Below are 19,211 nucleotides of genomic sequence, written 5' to 3' on the forward strand. Positions count from 1 at the left end.
TCCTTCTTATCACCCGCTTTTATTACCCATGTTTTGCCGGCTATCGAGGCAATGTCGCCAACCCATATTTATAACTTAACGATATGGATATATAACGATGTACATATATTAAAACGTATCATTATTTCTTGGAAAAAATGTAACACAATAAAAAATATCAGGAAATTTGCAAGAACAGAATGTTGAAATAAATGTATTTAATTAGTATTTTATATCACTACAGAGATGGGTACAATTTTTGTTTCAAGATTATGAATATTCGAGCGTTTACAGGGCTTATGACCTGTCATAGGTTGGGTTCAAGTAGCCACTTTTATGTAGAATTCTACACGAATACTACTCGAATATCCATAATCTTAAAACAAAAATTCTACCCATCTCTGTAGTGATATAAAATAATAATATACCTACTCCCCCTTGGGATAAAAAACCCAGAATTGTGTGTGTATAAATATGTAAATATATATACATACCAAAAATAATATTGTGTATTTAATTAGGTTTAAAAAAGTAACTCCAATATAATTGACCCATAAATGTTAGTATTAATTATTAATCTTAAGTACAGTATGATAAAAATGAAATAAAGGTTCCCCATAAGGCTAGGAAAAGAAGATATAATGCCATATCACCGTATTTGCATACACATCTCGCTTCCTCTACATTCATACATATTCTTATCCACGCGCGCCGATTATTCCAACATATCCATTTTCAAGTATTTGTTGGATTTGGCCATGCCATGTCTTTCTTGGTTTTCCTCGTTTTTCGAATCCACATTCGCATCGTAAATCTTTTGAGCCGTGCTTTAGCCTTTTGCTTTTTATTCTTTACAAGGTTTGGTACCTATGCAATATTAGTAAAATTGACAAATTGTATTATGTCAAAATAAATGTCCTTATACCAGCGGATTCTAACCTTTATGCTTTATGCATCCGTATCTCCTTATCGACTACTAACCTGGCTCGATTTTTGGTTTTCATTGGAGCCAGTGCCGAATAGCCTGTTTCGCATAAATAAGACGTTACAAACGGTAGAAAAGCCTGCATTTCTTTGCAATACAAAGAGTGGTACTCTCCGCCAATTTCAATTTCATTTATTTTTCTAAATGGCACCTCCCAGGTTGGAAACAGCTGGCGCTGCCTTAAACATAAATAAAACATTTTTTAATATCATTATCATCATCATCATCATCATCACTTCCTTTCTGCTCCTAATGGTGCATATGGCACTGTATTGGTACACATTGGTTAGATAATCAGTTTTACGCCTCAGGTGCCAGTTCAGGGACTATCAAATATTATAGTGTAAAAACACCTTTCAAATAAATATTTGATATCAACCATGTCAAGAATCGAAATGAAGACCTCTTGTTTGGTAGGCAAACGTGATGACCAGTATTTATTTGTATTTTTTTACAAATTTTTTTGAAACTTTTATTTATTTTTCTCTGATCAACCGATTTGTTTAATGAAGATGCTATAAATTTCTTCTTTTGATCTTTATTTACTCTATGTTAACAGAGCAAAACAATTTGTGCCTCATATTTATAATGAAAACTTTTTTTGATGTTTTAAAATGAATTGGTTGAAAAATAAAATTAAATACATTTTTTGTGCAAAATCGTTTATTATCATATGTTACATGTTATTGATCACCATTTTGAATGCTATTGTTGATCCAGTCAAGGAAGAACTGTGGCCTGACGTATCCTGAGGCTTTGTCAGCATCGCATCCTTCATCACTGACAAAGCTTACGACTCCAATAAGGATTGGTTCTCCTTGCTTATCATACTGGACCAATGGACCACCACTATCACCCTGTAAAAAAACAAATAGCACGTTACGTCATAATTATTCATTTTACGTAAATTACCACAATAAATTTAACAAAAGTTTGAGTTTGAATTTTTTTTTTTCGTAGACATGTAGTACCTATTGTATTTTACTATCGAGAATGTTATTAAGATTAACACATGAAATTTACATATTGTAAAAAATAGCCACTTTAACGAGCCAGTGAGAGATTTTAAGCCCTGTAAATGTATCGACTTCCATAATCTTTTCCGTAAAAAATAATTTTCTTGTTTTTTTTTAAAAATGACAATTATGTAACAGTTGCGTTGGTTAGTAATGCATGCCAAAGAAAGCATGCTTAACCCTTAAAGCGTTTGAGTCCATTTTAAGGAACAACTAAAAAATATATGATAATTATAATATGAATACGAACAAGATGAAACATTGTGGTGATAAATTAGAACGACGGTATAGTTAATTTTTTCTGCAATTCAGTTTAATATTGACAAGTTAGAACTTGACTCTGCGCCGGCTCGAGTAGTTTGGTAATGAAACTCATATAGGGAAAGTTGAAATAGTTAGAATCCGCATTATTTTCGAATAAATGTAAGTCTTTTTTTTACATATTTGTAGTTAATTTAATGTATTTATAAGTTTTTTCTTGAAATTAAAATGAAAAATATGGTATTTATCGACCTAAAAACTATAAAAAATAAAATATCAATAAATTAATTTAAAGCAAATATAAAGAAATTTTTGGAACACGTGTAAAAACTACATTCAATTTTAATTAGTATTAATGTATTATTGTTTTATGTTTTTTCTTTATATTTCCGATATTTTAATTTTTTCTCATGTACTTGTATTTAAAGTTATATACACTCGTATAATAAACAATAAACAACTATAACAGTGCAATAAACAACTACAACATTGGAGAGTGCTCCAAGCACAAGACTTGGTCTCTTTTTTGGAGAGTTACAGTGATAACATTTACTAGATGTGTAAAAGTAGAAACAGATAGAATTTTATAAAAACATGTACCTTTTATGAAATTTATTAATAAAAAAAAAAAAAGTAAAAAAAAAAAAAAAGTCTTTTTATGTGTTACTGCCAATTTCTGAAAATAAATAAATCTTTTTGTTTGTCCAAAAAATCAATCTACTTTTACAGGACTTAAAAAAAAAAACTAAAAAAACTCTTTTTACATGCGCTGTAAGCTCAATTGATCAGAAAAAAAGATATTAAATAAAAATATACCATTATAAGTGCTTTTTCTTGCATCTTACCTTATTTGTAAATTTTTTATGAAAGCTTTTTTGATGCTACGCCATGTAGACGTTTTTGCGGTTTTGTTATTGAAAATATTATTTTTAAATCTTTTATATTTTTCTAAATTCCTAGCATGCGAATTTACTTTTTAAATTGTACAATCTATTTAAGATAAAGAATAGTTCCCCATCTTAATTTTTAATATTATGAAATCCGGAACATGAATATTTATAGTAAAATATACTCGAATGCGTGGTCTTAAAATAAAATGTTAAATAATAATATCGGTGCGAGAAAGAAAAAAGTTTTTTCTTTTTAAATTAATAATAAAATCTCATAAAACGCGAGATTCTTCATTGATTAAAAAAAACGTTAATTGGCTCTTCCGTATAATTGCTACATGTCGCTTGGTAACTTTTTCTTTTGTAGCATCGATATGCTATTATTTTTAACATGTTATATCACAAAGTAGGTAATCATCAAACAATAAACCGTTATATTGGCGATGAGATGTTAGATAAAAATATGCGAAAGCACTACTGATAAATCAAAATTTAATTAACTTACATTACACGTGCTTTGAGCAAAGCTCTGAATACCAACTGCACAAATGGTTGAGTTTATAATAGATTCATTGTATCCCTCGTAATCCAGAACACACTTTTCGTTTTCAATAATTTTCAAGTTAACAAATCTTAAAACTTCGGACACATTTCCCTCTGAAAATAAAAAAGTTCATTTTTCCTAACTTCAAAATATTATCATAAGATAAAAACTGAAAGTACTAATTTAAAACTAAAATTTACTCTTATTCTTCAAAAATGTATGCAAAAAAGGTCAAACCTTAAAAAAAATTTTGGCCGTGTTTACAAATTACACACCATCCAAATATTTTTAAACAGTTCGAAACATTTACGATTATTGTTTGTTTTAATTTTTATAAAATTAAATATTCGCAAAAAGTAAAATTTGTTATTTTATTTAATTCAAGAACAAATATTTGGAATTTGGGATAACTAGAGCTTCTATTGATGTGAAACAATTAAGCTGGTTTTAATTGTTGATAACGATTATATCAATATTTATTATCTAATTAAAGATAACATTACCAGCAAATATATTATCAAAAAATCACAAAACATTCATTGATAAATAAAATAAAATAATTAACTACGTAAAAAACATAATTTCTGAAAATATGTATGTATGTTAAGTATAAGCGGACCAACTTCAAATATGTTTATTGCCAATATTCGATATTTTTCGATGCTTCTTTCAAGTTTTACTTTTTTTTCCTTACGTAGCTCCACGCAACAAGTATCATGCGTGTGAGTGCTTTGCCAAAACGTCAAATCCCTAATACCAAACAGGCAATATTCTTATAACCATACTCTCCCAGCGTCCACCTAAATCACACGTTCAGCATACAAGCTGTGTTAGAGTCCACCCAGACCGCTAGCTTGGCATACACGCTGTTCCAACGTCAATCCAGGCAGATTTCTCAACACGTAAGTTGTGACAGCGTCTACTTAGACTGCCACGCTAGCTTAAAATACAAGCTGTGCCAGTGTACCCAGACCGCTACATACATACAAGCTGTTTCAGCTTCAACCCAGACCGCCAGCGCAGCGTTTACCCAAACCCTCAGCTCAACCTTTATGTTGTGCTAACTCACATGACTACTTGTTTCCCCAGCAAGGTTTCAGCACCACTCCTTATTATCAAAAACAGTAGGTTTGTGAGGTTGAGCAACATTTCTCTTCAACAATACAGTCCTCTCTCTAATTTTCTGTAATCCGGAACGATGAATTCTACGCTCCTCAAAAATAATAATAAAAATAAAAACATTACGTAGCAAAATAAATGAGTAAATATAAGCAAATCTTACTGTTTGTAGTCAGTCCATATCCACTTACTGTTGATATTTCTCCAGCCAAAGTTAAGTTTATGGTTTCTTTACCAGGAAGACGAATTGGCTTGATACTGTCTAAAATAAATTTTTGGGTACTATTAGTTAAAAAGTATATTTTAAAATTTCGGAAATAAATATCAACTAAATCAAACAATTAATCGATTTTCATCAGAATATTATTTAAAGCCCAATATTTATTCGTATTAAATGTGACGCTGTACATAAAATATTTTCTCAAACCACCAAATGATAGTAAGTTAATTCTCGTCTTAAATATAATTAATTCATCGTCGTTACCTTTCCGCATCTAATGGTGCATAGGGCACTGCACTGGTACACCAATCGAAGCGTATCTTGATCATTTTTGTAACATTAATGTAAGATGATCAGTCTTACGCGTCAGGTACTAGTCCAGGGACTATGAAATATTCTAGTGTGAAAACACCCCTTTTTTAATAAATATTTCATATAAACCATGTCGGGAATCGAACCCGAGACCTCTTGCATGGTAGGCTAACGCGCTGACCATTACGCCACGAGGCCGACTTTATTAATAATTAACCTTTTTATTTAAAAAAATCATTGATCACATAAAGTAAAGATAACATTTTACCTGACGACTCAACTTGTCGTCCCAGGTTGATAAGTCCAAGATCATTGTTAAGGTTAATGGGATTATAATCAGGATGAACGAAGAAATTTCTGGATTCCAGAATTAATCCTGGAGTAGTAACATTGAGGGCTCCAAGACGAACCATAACCACAGTTTTACTGGAATAAATAATTGTTAGTAATTTATTTATTATGTACAGTGCGGAGGAAACAAAGCCTTGAAGTATAATATCAATATTTTATAACATAGAAAAAACCATTTAAATCCAAGCAAACTCTAATTTACTGATATTGGATACACAAAATAAAACAATACTGTAATAATATGATTATATCAACTATACTTTGAGTCTACCTAAATTTTTGTACATAAAAACTGGATTCAACCCCCTTGGGAGACACTTAAGCCAGCCAATCACAGGTTATAAGACCTATAAATGCCTAGACCTATGTATTCGCTTAAATAATTTAATATCGATTTCAGCTCTTAAACTTCACAAAGATCAACAGATAGAAGAACTAAAGGAAAAGAAGTTCATGCCATTTTAGATATTTAAAGTATGATTTTATTTATTCCAAAACAAAATAAAATGCCTTACAATATTTTGAGTATGTCAGATGAATTTCATCCACATGAGTAAGGTTTCAGCTCTTTTACTTCACAAAAATAAAAAGATGGAAGAGTCGAGGAAATGTGGATATTAAAATATAGGAAGAATGAAGAAAATTGTCACTAAACCAGCCAATGACAGGGTCATAATCCCTGTAAATACTTTGACTTCCATATACCTTTCCATAAAATGTTATTTATCTCTATATATTAAAACTATTTTAATCAACTTGTAAATCGTCATCTTGCCCCCAAATAATTATACATAAGGCACTACATCCTTAATTCAATTAAAGAATTTAGATGATTTGTTATATAAGATAATATATTTATTTATGTTAAAGAAACAAACAGTCGACAATGATGTTATAACATTTTTTTAAATACATTTGAAAGACAGACCAGCAAAGTTTCTAAATAAAAATCATACATATTATTCAATTGTGTTACAACAAAAGGATGTGTTTATGTGTATTTGTATGAGAGTCAGTGTAAATGTGTGTTTATGTGTATTATAGGGTGGGAGTAAGTGTTCAGGAGTGCGCATCATTAAATAGTAAGTGGGATCGTATCGCAGCCAGAGATAATAAGTCTTAATTTATTTTTAAATAAATTAAGGGGTATGTAAAATATATCAATAGATGAAAAAAAATATTATCGTTAGAGCAAGAACGATAGATGAAAGATTGTTGTGCATAGTTAGTGCTACAGACTGGCAGATGGAAAAATGACTTATTTCTTGTCACGCGAAAGGGGACATTAAGATTTATTTTGGAGAGTGGGTTAAAAGAGTCCACTTTATTATTTAATAATTTATGTAAATAGCATAATTAAGATACAGTGCGTCTATATATAAGGGTAAAAAATCCATTTTGTTTGGCAGATTGGCTGTAAGTACAAAGCGTTTTATTGTTTTTATAATCTAGGTATTTAAAAAATTTTCGTTGAACATTTTTAATCCTTTCTATGTTTATTATGTATTGTGGGCTCCACACAACTGATGCAAACTCCAAATTACTGCGTACAAAAGTGTTGTGTAAAGTTTTAAATGTATTTGGTTTTTCAAAAGGTTTGGAAATTCTTAAAATAAGGCCCAGCATTTGGTAAGCATTTTCAACAATAGAATTTATATGAGACCCGAACAGCAATCTATTATCAAGAACTCAATTGGTAATGACTATGCAATGTAATGACTATGCAGTAAGGGAGATGATCATTTTTGAAATGTTTTACTTTTTTATTGTTGTTTTTCTTTAATTCTTAATTTTTTTTTTTGTCATCTTACTTGGTGAGACAGTGAGCTGCTGTAAGGACCCATTGAGAATTGATCAAAGATCCTCCACAGGCATTAAGTCCTCCAGCAGGAGTCACCATGCGGAGGTGGACTTGATGAGGAAACTGATTTTTGAATGCTGGCCATCCCTCGATGATACGACCTGATGAGAAAATACTTAATTAAATGTTATGAATATTAAAAGCATTAACTTTGTGGTCAAACATTTTACTAAATGTCATTAAGTATTTGTATATAATCCTTTACCGACTTTTTAATGTCTACCGGTTTCGAGGCGTACGACAGAGAGACAGGTGCATCTCGAAACCGGTAGAAACCATAGAAAAGTTGGTGAGTGGTTAAATACAAATATTGAATTTATTTAAAGCAAATTGAAAATATTACTAAAAAACTTAAAAGACTAACGTTTATATTCAAAACAATTCGAAATATAATTAATGTACAGGAACTTTTAAAGATTTATTTTGCACTGCGCCAATCAATTTTCGAGTACGGTATAATTGGTTGGGGTGGTGCGAGAGATACAGTTTTAAATAGTGTATTTGTTGCACAAAAATCCATAGTTAAAATAATACTCAGAGTCCCGATACAGACATCTACTGAAGAAATATTCCACAAATCACAACTTATGACACCAAAACAATTATACGCTAAAACAATACTCACTTACAGATTCAAAAACTACTCTTACTCAAATGAAAGACATAACTCCTACAATACATCACAAACAAATAATATAATCACTAGATCCTCAACACAAAGACAACTTAAACAAATACAAACTAATACCACTTTCGGACAAAGGGATTTTGAGTATTATTCAATTAAAATCTATAACCTACTTCCACTATCTATTTAAACAATTAGTAACGAGAAAATGTTTAAAAAGGCTATAAAAAAATGGATAGTGGAACTAGGTAGAAGTAAAATGGATTGTCTCATTCGCCAAACCAATATTGAATCAACCGCCCACAGCTTATGTTAGGTTTTTGTTATTTTCATTGAGCGTTTTGTAATATAAATAATATAGATGCACATATATATATAGATTTTAAAACTGTGAATATTTTATCTCTGTTTATTAAGTTAGTCTTCTTTGTTTATTCTCTAATGTAAAAACATTTCAAAAAAATATATTGTTAAGTGTCCTCGGCATGGGTAACCCCAGTGAGGTCACCTTTTTTATTATTAATCATAGTTTGTAAGAGAAAAATATGAATAAATAAATAAATAATAACACTTAATTATTATAATATTTTGAGTTTGTCCAAACGTTTGTAGACGAAAGACTGGACTTTACCCCCCTACGGATGGAGAACATTTTGGGAAGAAAGGAGAATATGGCCTTTTGACCTTATGAACTAACACTAGCTGATTCAAGTGACCACTTAACACACTGTGTAACATTCACCATTTTGCCGATGTTTGAACATCCATATTTCTTCAATTCTTCCATCTGTTGATTTTAGTGAAGTTGTAGAGCTAGATCTAAATTTGATGCAACAGGTTTCAGCTCTTTTACTCACAAAAGTTAACACACGAAAAATTTGAGGACATGAGGATGTTTTAACATAGGCGAAATGGTAAATGTTACACAGTGCGTAAAGTGGCCACTTGAATCAGACAATGACAGTTCAGAAGCCCTGTAAATGCCTAGACTTCCATATTACCTTCTAAAAAATGTTTTCCCTCTCTGTTGTAACGAATTTAGATCTAAATAATACCTTAGGGAGGAAATCCAGCCTGTCTACGAACATTTGAACTTACTCAAAATAATGTTGATTTTTTTATTGCTCGCAATCATAGTTTGTTTTACACAACGCTAAATGACTCCTAAATTACTTGTAAATAAAAAAATATTAGATTTTTTAAAATAATGCCAGTAGGATCAAATGTATGGTAATTACTTTTTAAATAAAAAATAAAATTAAAAAATTCGGGTAAGAATGGCGTAACATTTTTTAGTTATTACGATAAATATAATTTAACTACTGTGGGATTTTTCAATTATCCTCCCTTTTATACAAATACACAATGGATAAATAAATAAAAAAACATACATGATTATATTATACAATAAGTACTGTACCCCGGTGTTCTTTAAAATAGTAAACTCGACTGTATAGAACATGTCAGGCTTATTACGGGTGATGCATTCAACTTATACGGTTTTGTCACCAAAGTCACTAAATTGTTTAAAGATATAAATACCCTAAAAATGTTGTATTTCGCATTTGTCAGAAGTCTTGAACATGCAACTTTTATCTGGTCCCCATACTATGAAAATCACAAATATAAAATAGAAAAAGTCCAAAATAAACTAACTAAATGTCTAACATAAAGAAATAATTACCAATTTAATAATTAAAATGAAGCGAAAGTACAAAATAAACTCTTTGGATAATTGATGACAGATTGCTGACTTAATGTTTCTATTTAAGCTTTTAAATAGCTTTACTGACTGCCCCAATTTACTAAGTTTAATTAATTTCCATGTACCTCTTAAACGTACCCGTCACACCAAATTATTTTACTGCACCGATGTAAACACGAATGCAGCAAAAAATTCGTGCATTTATAGAATATGCAACTTATATAATAATATTATTGGAGCCAATGCGAGTGATATCTTCAATTTGAATAATAATAAATTCAAAAGGGAAATCAGCGACAGCATGCAGGCATTGTCACCGGGGGTGAGTAGTGATGAGTAAATACAATAGTATTTTTTCATTTTATTTTAAATTTACAATGGTAAATATGTACAAACATTTTATTTATAGTTTTCCAAATTCTATTCTTGTGTAATATAAATTTATTTTGGTCACATTTCGTATATTGATAATGCTATATTTGTTTACTTTTTTATATTTTACTTTTTGTGCTGTTACATGTTCACTTAATTGCCATACTTACTAGTTCTTTGCTTATTATTGCGTTGCTTAAAATTATTTTTTCATTATTAACTTTTCAAAATCATTCTTATGTTGTTGAAATTCCATTTGTCGATGCGTTTTGAAGCTGCAAGACTTTTTGTGATGTTAGCTATTATATTATGTAAATGTTATCAACTATCAAATATCTAAATTTAGTAAATGGGGTCTAGAATTTCAACCGTCCATGCGCTCAGTAGCTGCAAGACTTGTTGTTTTCTAAATTCTAATTTTATAAATCTGCTTTTTATTTCGTTTTTATAATATCACTTAAACTCTAACCTTCATTGTCAAATAAAAAAATTAAAAATAAAAATGTAAATAGGGGCTAAATTTCTTATTGTCCATGCGCTCTGTAGCTGCAAGACGTGTTGTGATATTTATTTATTGTACAGCGCCCTTGAGGTGATTTTCACAAAAATGGCGCAATATAAATTATCCAAACATTATTATTATTATTATTATAAGTTTGAGATCATTTTTGTCTAGTTTTTAGTACCTATTATATGTTAACCTTATTATTGTTTATGACTGTAGATTTCAAGAAATAAATAATAATAAAAAAATATACTCACTACTTCCTGATCTTGCATCTTCGGGGAAACTGAACGGGCTGCCCTGAAAATATTTTAATAATTTTTCAAAATTATTCATTGTTTTAAGTACGATATTTATTTGTTTAAGAACATCGGGTTGTGGTCCTGTGGCTAGTGTTTCGGACTCGCGGATCAAAGGTACGTGGTTCGAACTCCACTCTACCCCAACTTTATTACCCTTTTCTAGTAGTGAGTTATTTACAACTCGTTGAAAGTGGCCCTCAAATTTAATAATTGAGTTAATCATACGAACGCAAATATTTCTTTTCTTGAATACACCTTTAATTTTTATGCTACCTAAACCCAGATTTTGGGGTAAATAAACTAAAATTATATACGGTTTCATACGTAACTTTAATGTAAACATGTTAAATATGTTATGTGTTTTCTCATTGCAAAATTACTAGCGCTATCATTTATTTATTTATTTTTATTTATTTAACTTTTTGTACATAATGTTATTTGTACATTGGCGGGCTTATTGCCAAATGGCAATTTCTTCCAACCAACCAATAAAATAAAAGTTTTATTTTTATTATTCAAGTTACAGAACATATTCAATAGAAAAAAAAAGAATAAAAATTTAAAGATATATAAAAATAGAAATAAACGTATTTGTTTATAAATTACCTTAAATCGAAACTATTACTCAATGGGAAAAAGGAAAAAAGAGGAAAGAGGAAAAAGGAAAGGAGGAGAGATTAAGGAAGAGAAAGGAGATGTTTCTTCAGACGTGATTTAAACAGAGATAATGTAGTAACATCTTTGATGGTGGATGGGAGATGATTCCACAGTCGAGCCGCATGGACACTATATGAGTTAGAGAAGAAAGAGGAATTGTGTATGGGTATTAAGAGAGTGCCTTGAGAATGAGAACGAAGAGGTAAACCATGAACTGATAAGCGTTGAAATTTTTCACACAGGTATATAGGAGCGTTAGGACTATGAAGTACATTGAACCGAAGTAAGAGGGAGTGATAGTCTCTCCGCTGTCTAATTTTGAGCCATTTCAGTTGCCTACGATAATCAGAAATGTGGTCATATTATATATCATCAATACATGATACTGCTACTTATACTACCATCACGCCATTTCCCTGTAGAGGTAGTCAGAGAGGATGAACCGCCACACACGTCTATCCTGGCATACATTCCTTGCTCCTTTCACATTCATATATATTGTCATATATGCCCTTCGGTTCCACCTGCTTTTAAAAAAATATATATTCATCAATCAGGGGAAAACCGTGTATAGAAGCGATTATGCACAGCTTACCATTATATTTGACTAACCACAATAATGTTTTATTTTAACTTTATTTTCAGAAAAACAAATAAATAATTACCATTTATTATAAATCATTTCCACCGTTTGTATTTTTCTCCTAATATAAATATAAATTTTATATAAAGAGGTTGGACCGCCACACACGTCTATCCTACTAAACATTTATAGCTTCTTCCATATTCATATATCTTGTCATACATGCCCTTCGGTTTTGTCTGATTTTGACATGACCAGACTTAAGATTTTGGTTTATCTGAACATGCCACGTCTTCCTTGATCGGCCTTGTACTACGTTACCGTTATTTCTTGTCATATATATCTGTTTTGCCATTCTTTCGTAATCCACTCGTTCTACATACCCAAACCTTTTGAAGCTATATGTTTTATCAACAATATTTTGAGTTTGTCAAAATTTTTGTAGTCAAGGACTGGATTCAACTCCCTGGGGAGCTGTTAATATTAACATATTACAACAGAGATGAAGTACTTTTTAGAGACGGTAACATAGAAGTCTAGGGCTTATGACCTGTCATTGGCTGGTCTAAGTGGCCACTTTTTTACACACTGTGTAACATTCTCACCCGCTGAATCTCACCCGCATAAATAAAGGTTTCAGCTCTTTAACTTCACACACATAGGCAGTTGAAAGAATTGAAGGAATATAGATGTTCTTCATCTCTGTTTTGATATATTAATATGTTTTTTAAAATTTTTTTATTCCTTCTAATATTCAATTTGTTGCAACCGAGAGGGAAAACATTTTTGAGAACGTAATATAGATGTCTAAGCATTTACATGGCTTTTGACCTGTCATTGGCTGGTTTGAGTGGCCACTTTACACACTGTGTAAGTATCAACATTCTGCATATGTTTAGACATCCACATTTCCTCAACTCTTTCATCTGTTGACTTTTGTAAAGTAAAAGTGCTAAAACCTTTATTATGTGGGTGAGATTCATCCGGCTGAACTATTTTACCTACTGGGCAACGCTTGATATAAATAACTCCCAAGGAAAAAAATCCAACCTGTCTACCAACATTTGGACATACTCAAAACGTTATCGATTAAACTAACTGGGCTGGTATTCTGAAAGGTAAAACGCGCGAAGAGATAGCTCTGTTAACGTGTATCTAGTACGCAAATACGCATCAAAAATGCGTTCTCTGCGCGCGCTTTTGCGTTCAGAATACCATCCCTGGTATAAGAAGGATACAAATTTAAAAAATATTTTCAAGCGTTTAAGTAAGCCACGTAAAGAATCATATCCATACCTTCATAGAAACAGTTAATCTTATCATAATACGGATTCCAAAACAATAATTAGTCATTTCACAGATTATTTTTTAAATAAGGTATTTATGTAACGCTTCAAATTGATTCATCATTTTGATATACGAGTATCATTATTACATTTATTTTTAAACTAACCTAAAAATGTGTTTCCATTAGACCCAAGACTTTTTTTATTCATTTGCTTTCTATTACATTTTTTGAAGAGGCAGTAATATTTTTGCTCGTAAAAGGAACATTTAATAAACACCCACAAAGATATTAAGCTCTACAGTGCAAAAAATAAGTTTTTTAGTACCTAATAAAATTATTAAAATGTTATATTAGTTTTAATCTTTTGTCGAATTTAAGATACAAGTTTAAGATACGTCAATAAAAATTGATAAAATACCTACAAGTAGCATAATACTACAAAACTACTACGGCGACCTCCGTGGTGTAGTGGTTAAGATGCTTGAGTCACGCTCGGAAGGCTCCGGGTTCGATTCCCGGTGAGAACCCAAAAATTTAAATGTGATTTTTCTTAACCCTGGGTGTTCTGTATTATAATTCACCACTGTAATTGGGCCTCCTGGCCTGTTTAGGTGGAAAAATATAAATAAAAAAAACAAAGAAAAAAAAAACAAAACAAAATATATTTATTTATTTAACTTTTTGTATATAATTTTATTGGTGCATTCGCGGGCTTATTGCCAAATGGCAATTTCTTAAAAATAACCAATAAAATAAAAGTTTTATTTTTATAATTCAAGTTACAGAACATATTAAAAGAAAAAAAACATTAAAAAGCTAAAGATACGAGCTCGTATTTAAAAATAGAAATAAACGTATTTGTTTATTAATTACCTTAAATCGAAACTATTACTCAACGGGAAAAAGGAAAAAAGAGAAAAAAGGATATGAGGAGAGATTAAGGAAGAGAAAGGAGATGTTTCTGCAGAATTTAAACAGAGATAATGTAGTAACATCTTTGATGGTGGATGGGAGATGATTCCACAGTCGAGCCGCATAGACATAATATGAGTAAGAGAAGACAGAGGAATTGTGGATGGAATTGTGGAGAGTGCCTTGAGAATTAGAACGAAGAGGTAAACCATGAACTGATAAGCGTTGAAATTTTTCACGCAGGTATATAGGAACGTTAGGACTATGAAGTACATTGAACAAAAGTGAGAGGGAGTGATAGTCTCTCCGCTGTCTAATTTTGAGCCATTTCAGTTGCCTACGATAATCAGAAATGTGGTTATATTTCCTTAGACCAAAAATGTTCCATATGCATGTATTCTGAAGTCGTTCAAGTTTATCGAGTTGCTCACAGCTTAAATCAGTCATGGAAACATCAGCGTAATCTATAATGGGTGGTAGTAATGCTTGTACAAGGGTGCATTTAATATTAATGGGTAAGAATGAGTGTAGACTGAAAAATATTTTGCGGCTTAATTCATTAGTATGAGCTCACCATCAGAGATGTTCATCCATTTGTACTCCTAAATTTTATATTAAATATACATAAGCATAGTATAAAATTATAAAGAAAACAACACAATCTAATTTTTTTTAATGTTACCTGAATACAGCCAAATACAGCTATCAGTACACTGACCAACCCAACCGTCTTCATCCTTGTCGATTTTTTTACACAATAATTCAAAAATCAATTATTTACTTGTATTTATAAGAGATAAGCTATCGTTACTACTGATTATATTTATTTCAGGTACTAGGTTTCACATTTAATATAATCAATATTTTTTTTAATACTTACTAATCGAATAGCTATATCAAATACTTCATTATAAATATAATTAAATAGCTCAACTTTTAAACTAACTGAATAGATTAGGAATGCGGGATTGACAAGAGAAGAGGCGAGATTGGTAGGTGGCAATAAGGTCTCCCAAAGGCCTCTGGTGATGTCCACATGCTCCACTTAGCAGCGGAAAAGAAGAAGAACGAATATTAATATATTGGTTTTCTCAATACTTCATTTCAAACATTTATGATACACCTACTACCTACTACACATTCCTTGGATATGGTGTCCACAAACAACCTGATGGCTTCTTTGTCGTCGTGTTGTCTGCTAACTTCTAAGCGTTTTTCTGTGTCATATATTGTAATAGGGAAATATTAAATTTTAAAAATATTTTTTTAAGTAATAACGAAATACCGTTGAGTAAAAAAAAATTGTTTGTAACTTATTAGTAGCAACAAAAATATTTTTAAATTTGTAATTTTGAATTCCCGCAAAAACTGTCATTGCATTGGCCACGCCCCTAAATACGTCACGTTTCATGTTAATTTTTAACTTTGTTTCTAAACCTTTAAATTGTTATGGAACATCGTTACGAATCTTGACGTCACAATTATCAATGCCGAACATGTCGCGTTTTTCTAGTGACATATTTAAAAAAAAAAAAATGTTACGTATTTAAACATTTCTCTACAATATCCATTTTGATCTTAAAAACACGATTAATTATTCTATATCCATTTCATATATTTTTATCGCTATTCGGAGTATGTGTTATTTCCCTATTAAGACATGAATAAACGTCTAAGACCAGAACGCATTATGCCTAGTAAAGCAGACAGAACGATTTACTTTTCTGAAATATGTGTCGTATGTCCAGCCAACCAGGGTTGGTATTTTGAATCTTCTCTACCCCTTAGAGAGTGGTTACTTTGAGGATTTTTATTTTTTACATGCTACTAATGTTTGCTTCATATAATAGCTACACTGATGATAAAACGTCAAAACTGTTTATAAAACGGAAAAAAACGAATACGGTTTGGTCAATTCATCCTGATTAAGTGTTTTGGATAATGATTAAGGACGCAATAATGGTTTCAAAGAAAATCCTTATGTTTGATTTCACGTATTCATATTTATTTGACGTTTAATCATCAGTGAGGCCAGAGTCCCGGAATCAAAGTCCCGGACTTGAAACACCTATACCATGCACTGGCAAATTCTGTATTGACTAACGGTCTAATTGGTTGGGGAGCTTACTCAAAAACCGCCCTTGAACCGGTAGCAATTGCACAGAAATCTTTAATGCGAGTAATTTTGAAAAAAACATTTCGCTGTCCATGTGACTTGCTCTTCAAAGAATTCAGAGTACTGAATATTATTCAACAGTATATATTGAGAACGGTAGTGGTTACACACATAAATAGAGACATTTACCCAAGCATCAACCACAACCATAATACAAGATACTCTAATAGGGATCTGATACTAAGTGAAGGGGTCAACACTGTTCTGGCATCGAGACAACACTATTACGTAGGCAAAAAGGTCCATAACCTTTTGCCAGAATCTTGGAAAGACGGGAGTGTTGTCAAGTTGCGGAAGGTGTTGACCTCGCTCTTTCATCACATTGGTCGTAGGGAGTCAGAAAGGATGATGCATGCCGCGGATTGGAGATTCTTACTGGATGTCGAAAATAAAATATGAAAATAAAGAATAATTTAAAATATATATATATACAGATGACAATCATGTCGGACAATCAGTTTCGTATTATAAATAAAATAAATTGTTTTATGAATGTATGTATGTGTATGCGCATGGGTACGTGTGTGTGTATGTACATGTGTATATATGTGTGTATAAATATAAATGTGTATGTGTGTATGTATATGTATCAAAATTTGTTTACGAGTTAGTTTATATTTTATTAGTCTGTGCTCTCTATTAATTTGTTAACTATTATTATTTATTAGAATGTAATTGCCTAGCTTGGAATGGGGTTTGTACCTTGGTAGCTGGGCAAAGTGAACGTAAAATTGTATTTTTGATAAAATATGTAAATAAATAAATACATATGAAGCAAAGTATAAACGCATGCAAAAAATAAAAATCCCCAAATTAATCAATCTCTAGGGGGTAGAGAAGATTAAGAATACCACCTCAGATCGCCTCCGCTAAATGTTTCTGGGTTCGTTGCCTAATTTCAGTATTAACAAAAAAGATTTAGTTTCTCTCTCTCTCTGGTTTCAATCCAAAAGATGGATTGGTTTGCATCAAAGCTTTCTCCTCAGCCACCCTTGTCTGTCCTGTGCGACCCTAGTTAGGTTGTCATATGACCTACAGCTCATATCTTCGCATAAATCCTCGAGGTATTCTCGACGAGGCGAGGACGCTCCTTGTAGTTTGTTACCTTAGACATGCCCTCTATTACCTTTCGTAGGTACGATACTCTCTACTCTCGTGACGCACTATAATATTTATTTATTTTATTTCTATACCCCAAGTACAAAGAATAATTACTTTGGTGGACTTATTGCTAAAAGCAATATCTACCAGCCTACCTAAAACAGACTAGTCAAAAGAAGAGTTGATCAAAAAATTTTACTAAAAAACCAAAATATGTACATAAAAAAACGTAATTAATTGAAAATAAGAGCTGTTTTCAAATTGGGAGATAAGGCTAGTATATATTACCTTTTAAAAAGTACATTATGTTATACATATTAAAGGATAAGGAATGTAGAATCAGATGATGAGTATGAAAGGGGAGAGAAGGGGGAACCAAGGAAAGAAAGGGGATAAAAATATATATTTTAAAAAAACATTTAAATACAGGGAGTTCGGGATTCTGAGGATATATAGTAATGTTTTAGGCGATTTTTGAAGGTGGCTAGAGAAGGTCTATTTTTTATAAGAAGAAGTAGCTCATTCCAAAGTCTAGCACCTTGTACGAAAAAGGAATAGCTGAAAAAGGATGTCCTATATCGAGGAATGGAAAGTGTTCTGCCCTGCGAAGAGCGAAGCAATCATGATCAGAAAGGTAAAAGAAATTCTCATCAAGGTATTTTGGAGCGCAAGATATGATAAGAAATCCAATCCATCCAGCACGTCTTTCGGAGATGGTCGTAAGCAAGTGCCTCCCCTCATCATTCGTGATGTGGTCTCTCCGGGAGATTTTCAGAATTCTTCTACAAGACCATAACTCGAAAGCTTCTGGTTTCTTTTTGTATTTTCCGGATAAGCACCGTGGTAGTATTAAAATAATATTAAAATAAAAACAGCAGGATGTTAAGAACTATGAAATATCAATAACATTTTGCGAATCCAAACCAAACTGCATTCGTGGATTTAAGAACTTCAGTCTAGAATTTAGTACTCCATACAATGCGTATCGTAGTACAATGCATTGCCGGTTAATTAAAAGTAAACCCCATGTGACACAAATAGTTAAAGTTTATTTATTATAAAGTCTAGTCCCAGGGTACCCCTCGCCATTATCTCGGAATGTAATTAAATTGGGACAGCGAACATTTCCATTGGCAGCTCGCCTATAAGAACCGCCGGAATGGCGACATTGGAATGTATACGTAATATATTATTTCGCTGGCCAGTTTATTGTTTCAATACCGAGATGCAAATAATTAGATATTAGTACCGGTGCCTACCCGAGGTTCCGAGTCCTCAGATCCGGACTAAAATACTCGGTTTATTTATTTATAAATCATCTAAAAATTAATATTTTTTAGGAATTAGTTATTAAATATAAAATAATTAATCAGATAATACTTTCTTTTAGTCTTATTTTCGCTATATACATATGAGTTGATAAATATCAAATGCAGGTATGTCC

At 31.5% G+C, this 19,211-nt stretch overlaps 1 protein-coding gene across 1 annotated transcript; it reads right to left on the reverse strand.

The window, feature by feature from the left end:
* Window positions 1–1,609: 1,609 nt before the first annotated feature.
* On the reverse strand, window positions 1,610–15,243 carry LOC148274484 (epithelial serine protease-like). The gene is made up of 7 exons (XM_088237073.1): window positions 15,173–15,243; window positions 11,006–11,048; window positions 7,489–7,639; window positions 5,595–5,752; window positions 4,958–5,056; window positions 3,637–3,788; window positions 1,610–1,821 (listed from the first exon to the last, which is right to left on the reverse strand). The coding sequence occupies exons 1-7, from the start codon at window positions 15,224–15,226 to the stop codon at window positions 1,648–1,650; spliced, it is 831 nt and encodes a 276-aa protein (XP_088093199.1). The 5' UTR covers window positions 15,227–15,243; the 3' UTR covers window positions 1,610–1,647.
* Window positions 15,244–19,211: the final 3,968 nt, after the last annotated feature.

This window comes from Micrasema longulum, unplaced genomic scaffold (genome assembly GCF_059751315.1).
Source record: "Micrasema longulum isolate JH-2025_06_02 unplaced genomic scaffold, ASM5975131v1 h1tg001642l, whole genome shotgun sequence".
Classification (NCBI taxonomy): domain Eukaryota; kingdom Metazoa; phylum Arthropoda; class Insecta; order Trichoptera; family Brachycentridae; genus Micrasema; species Micrasema longulum.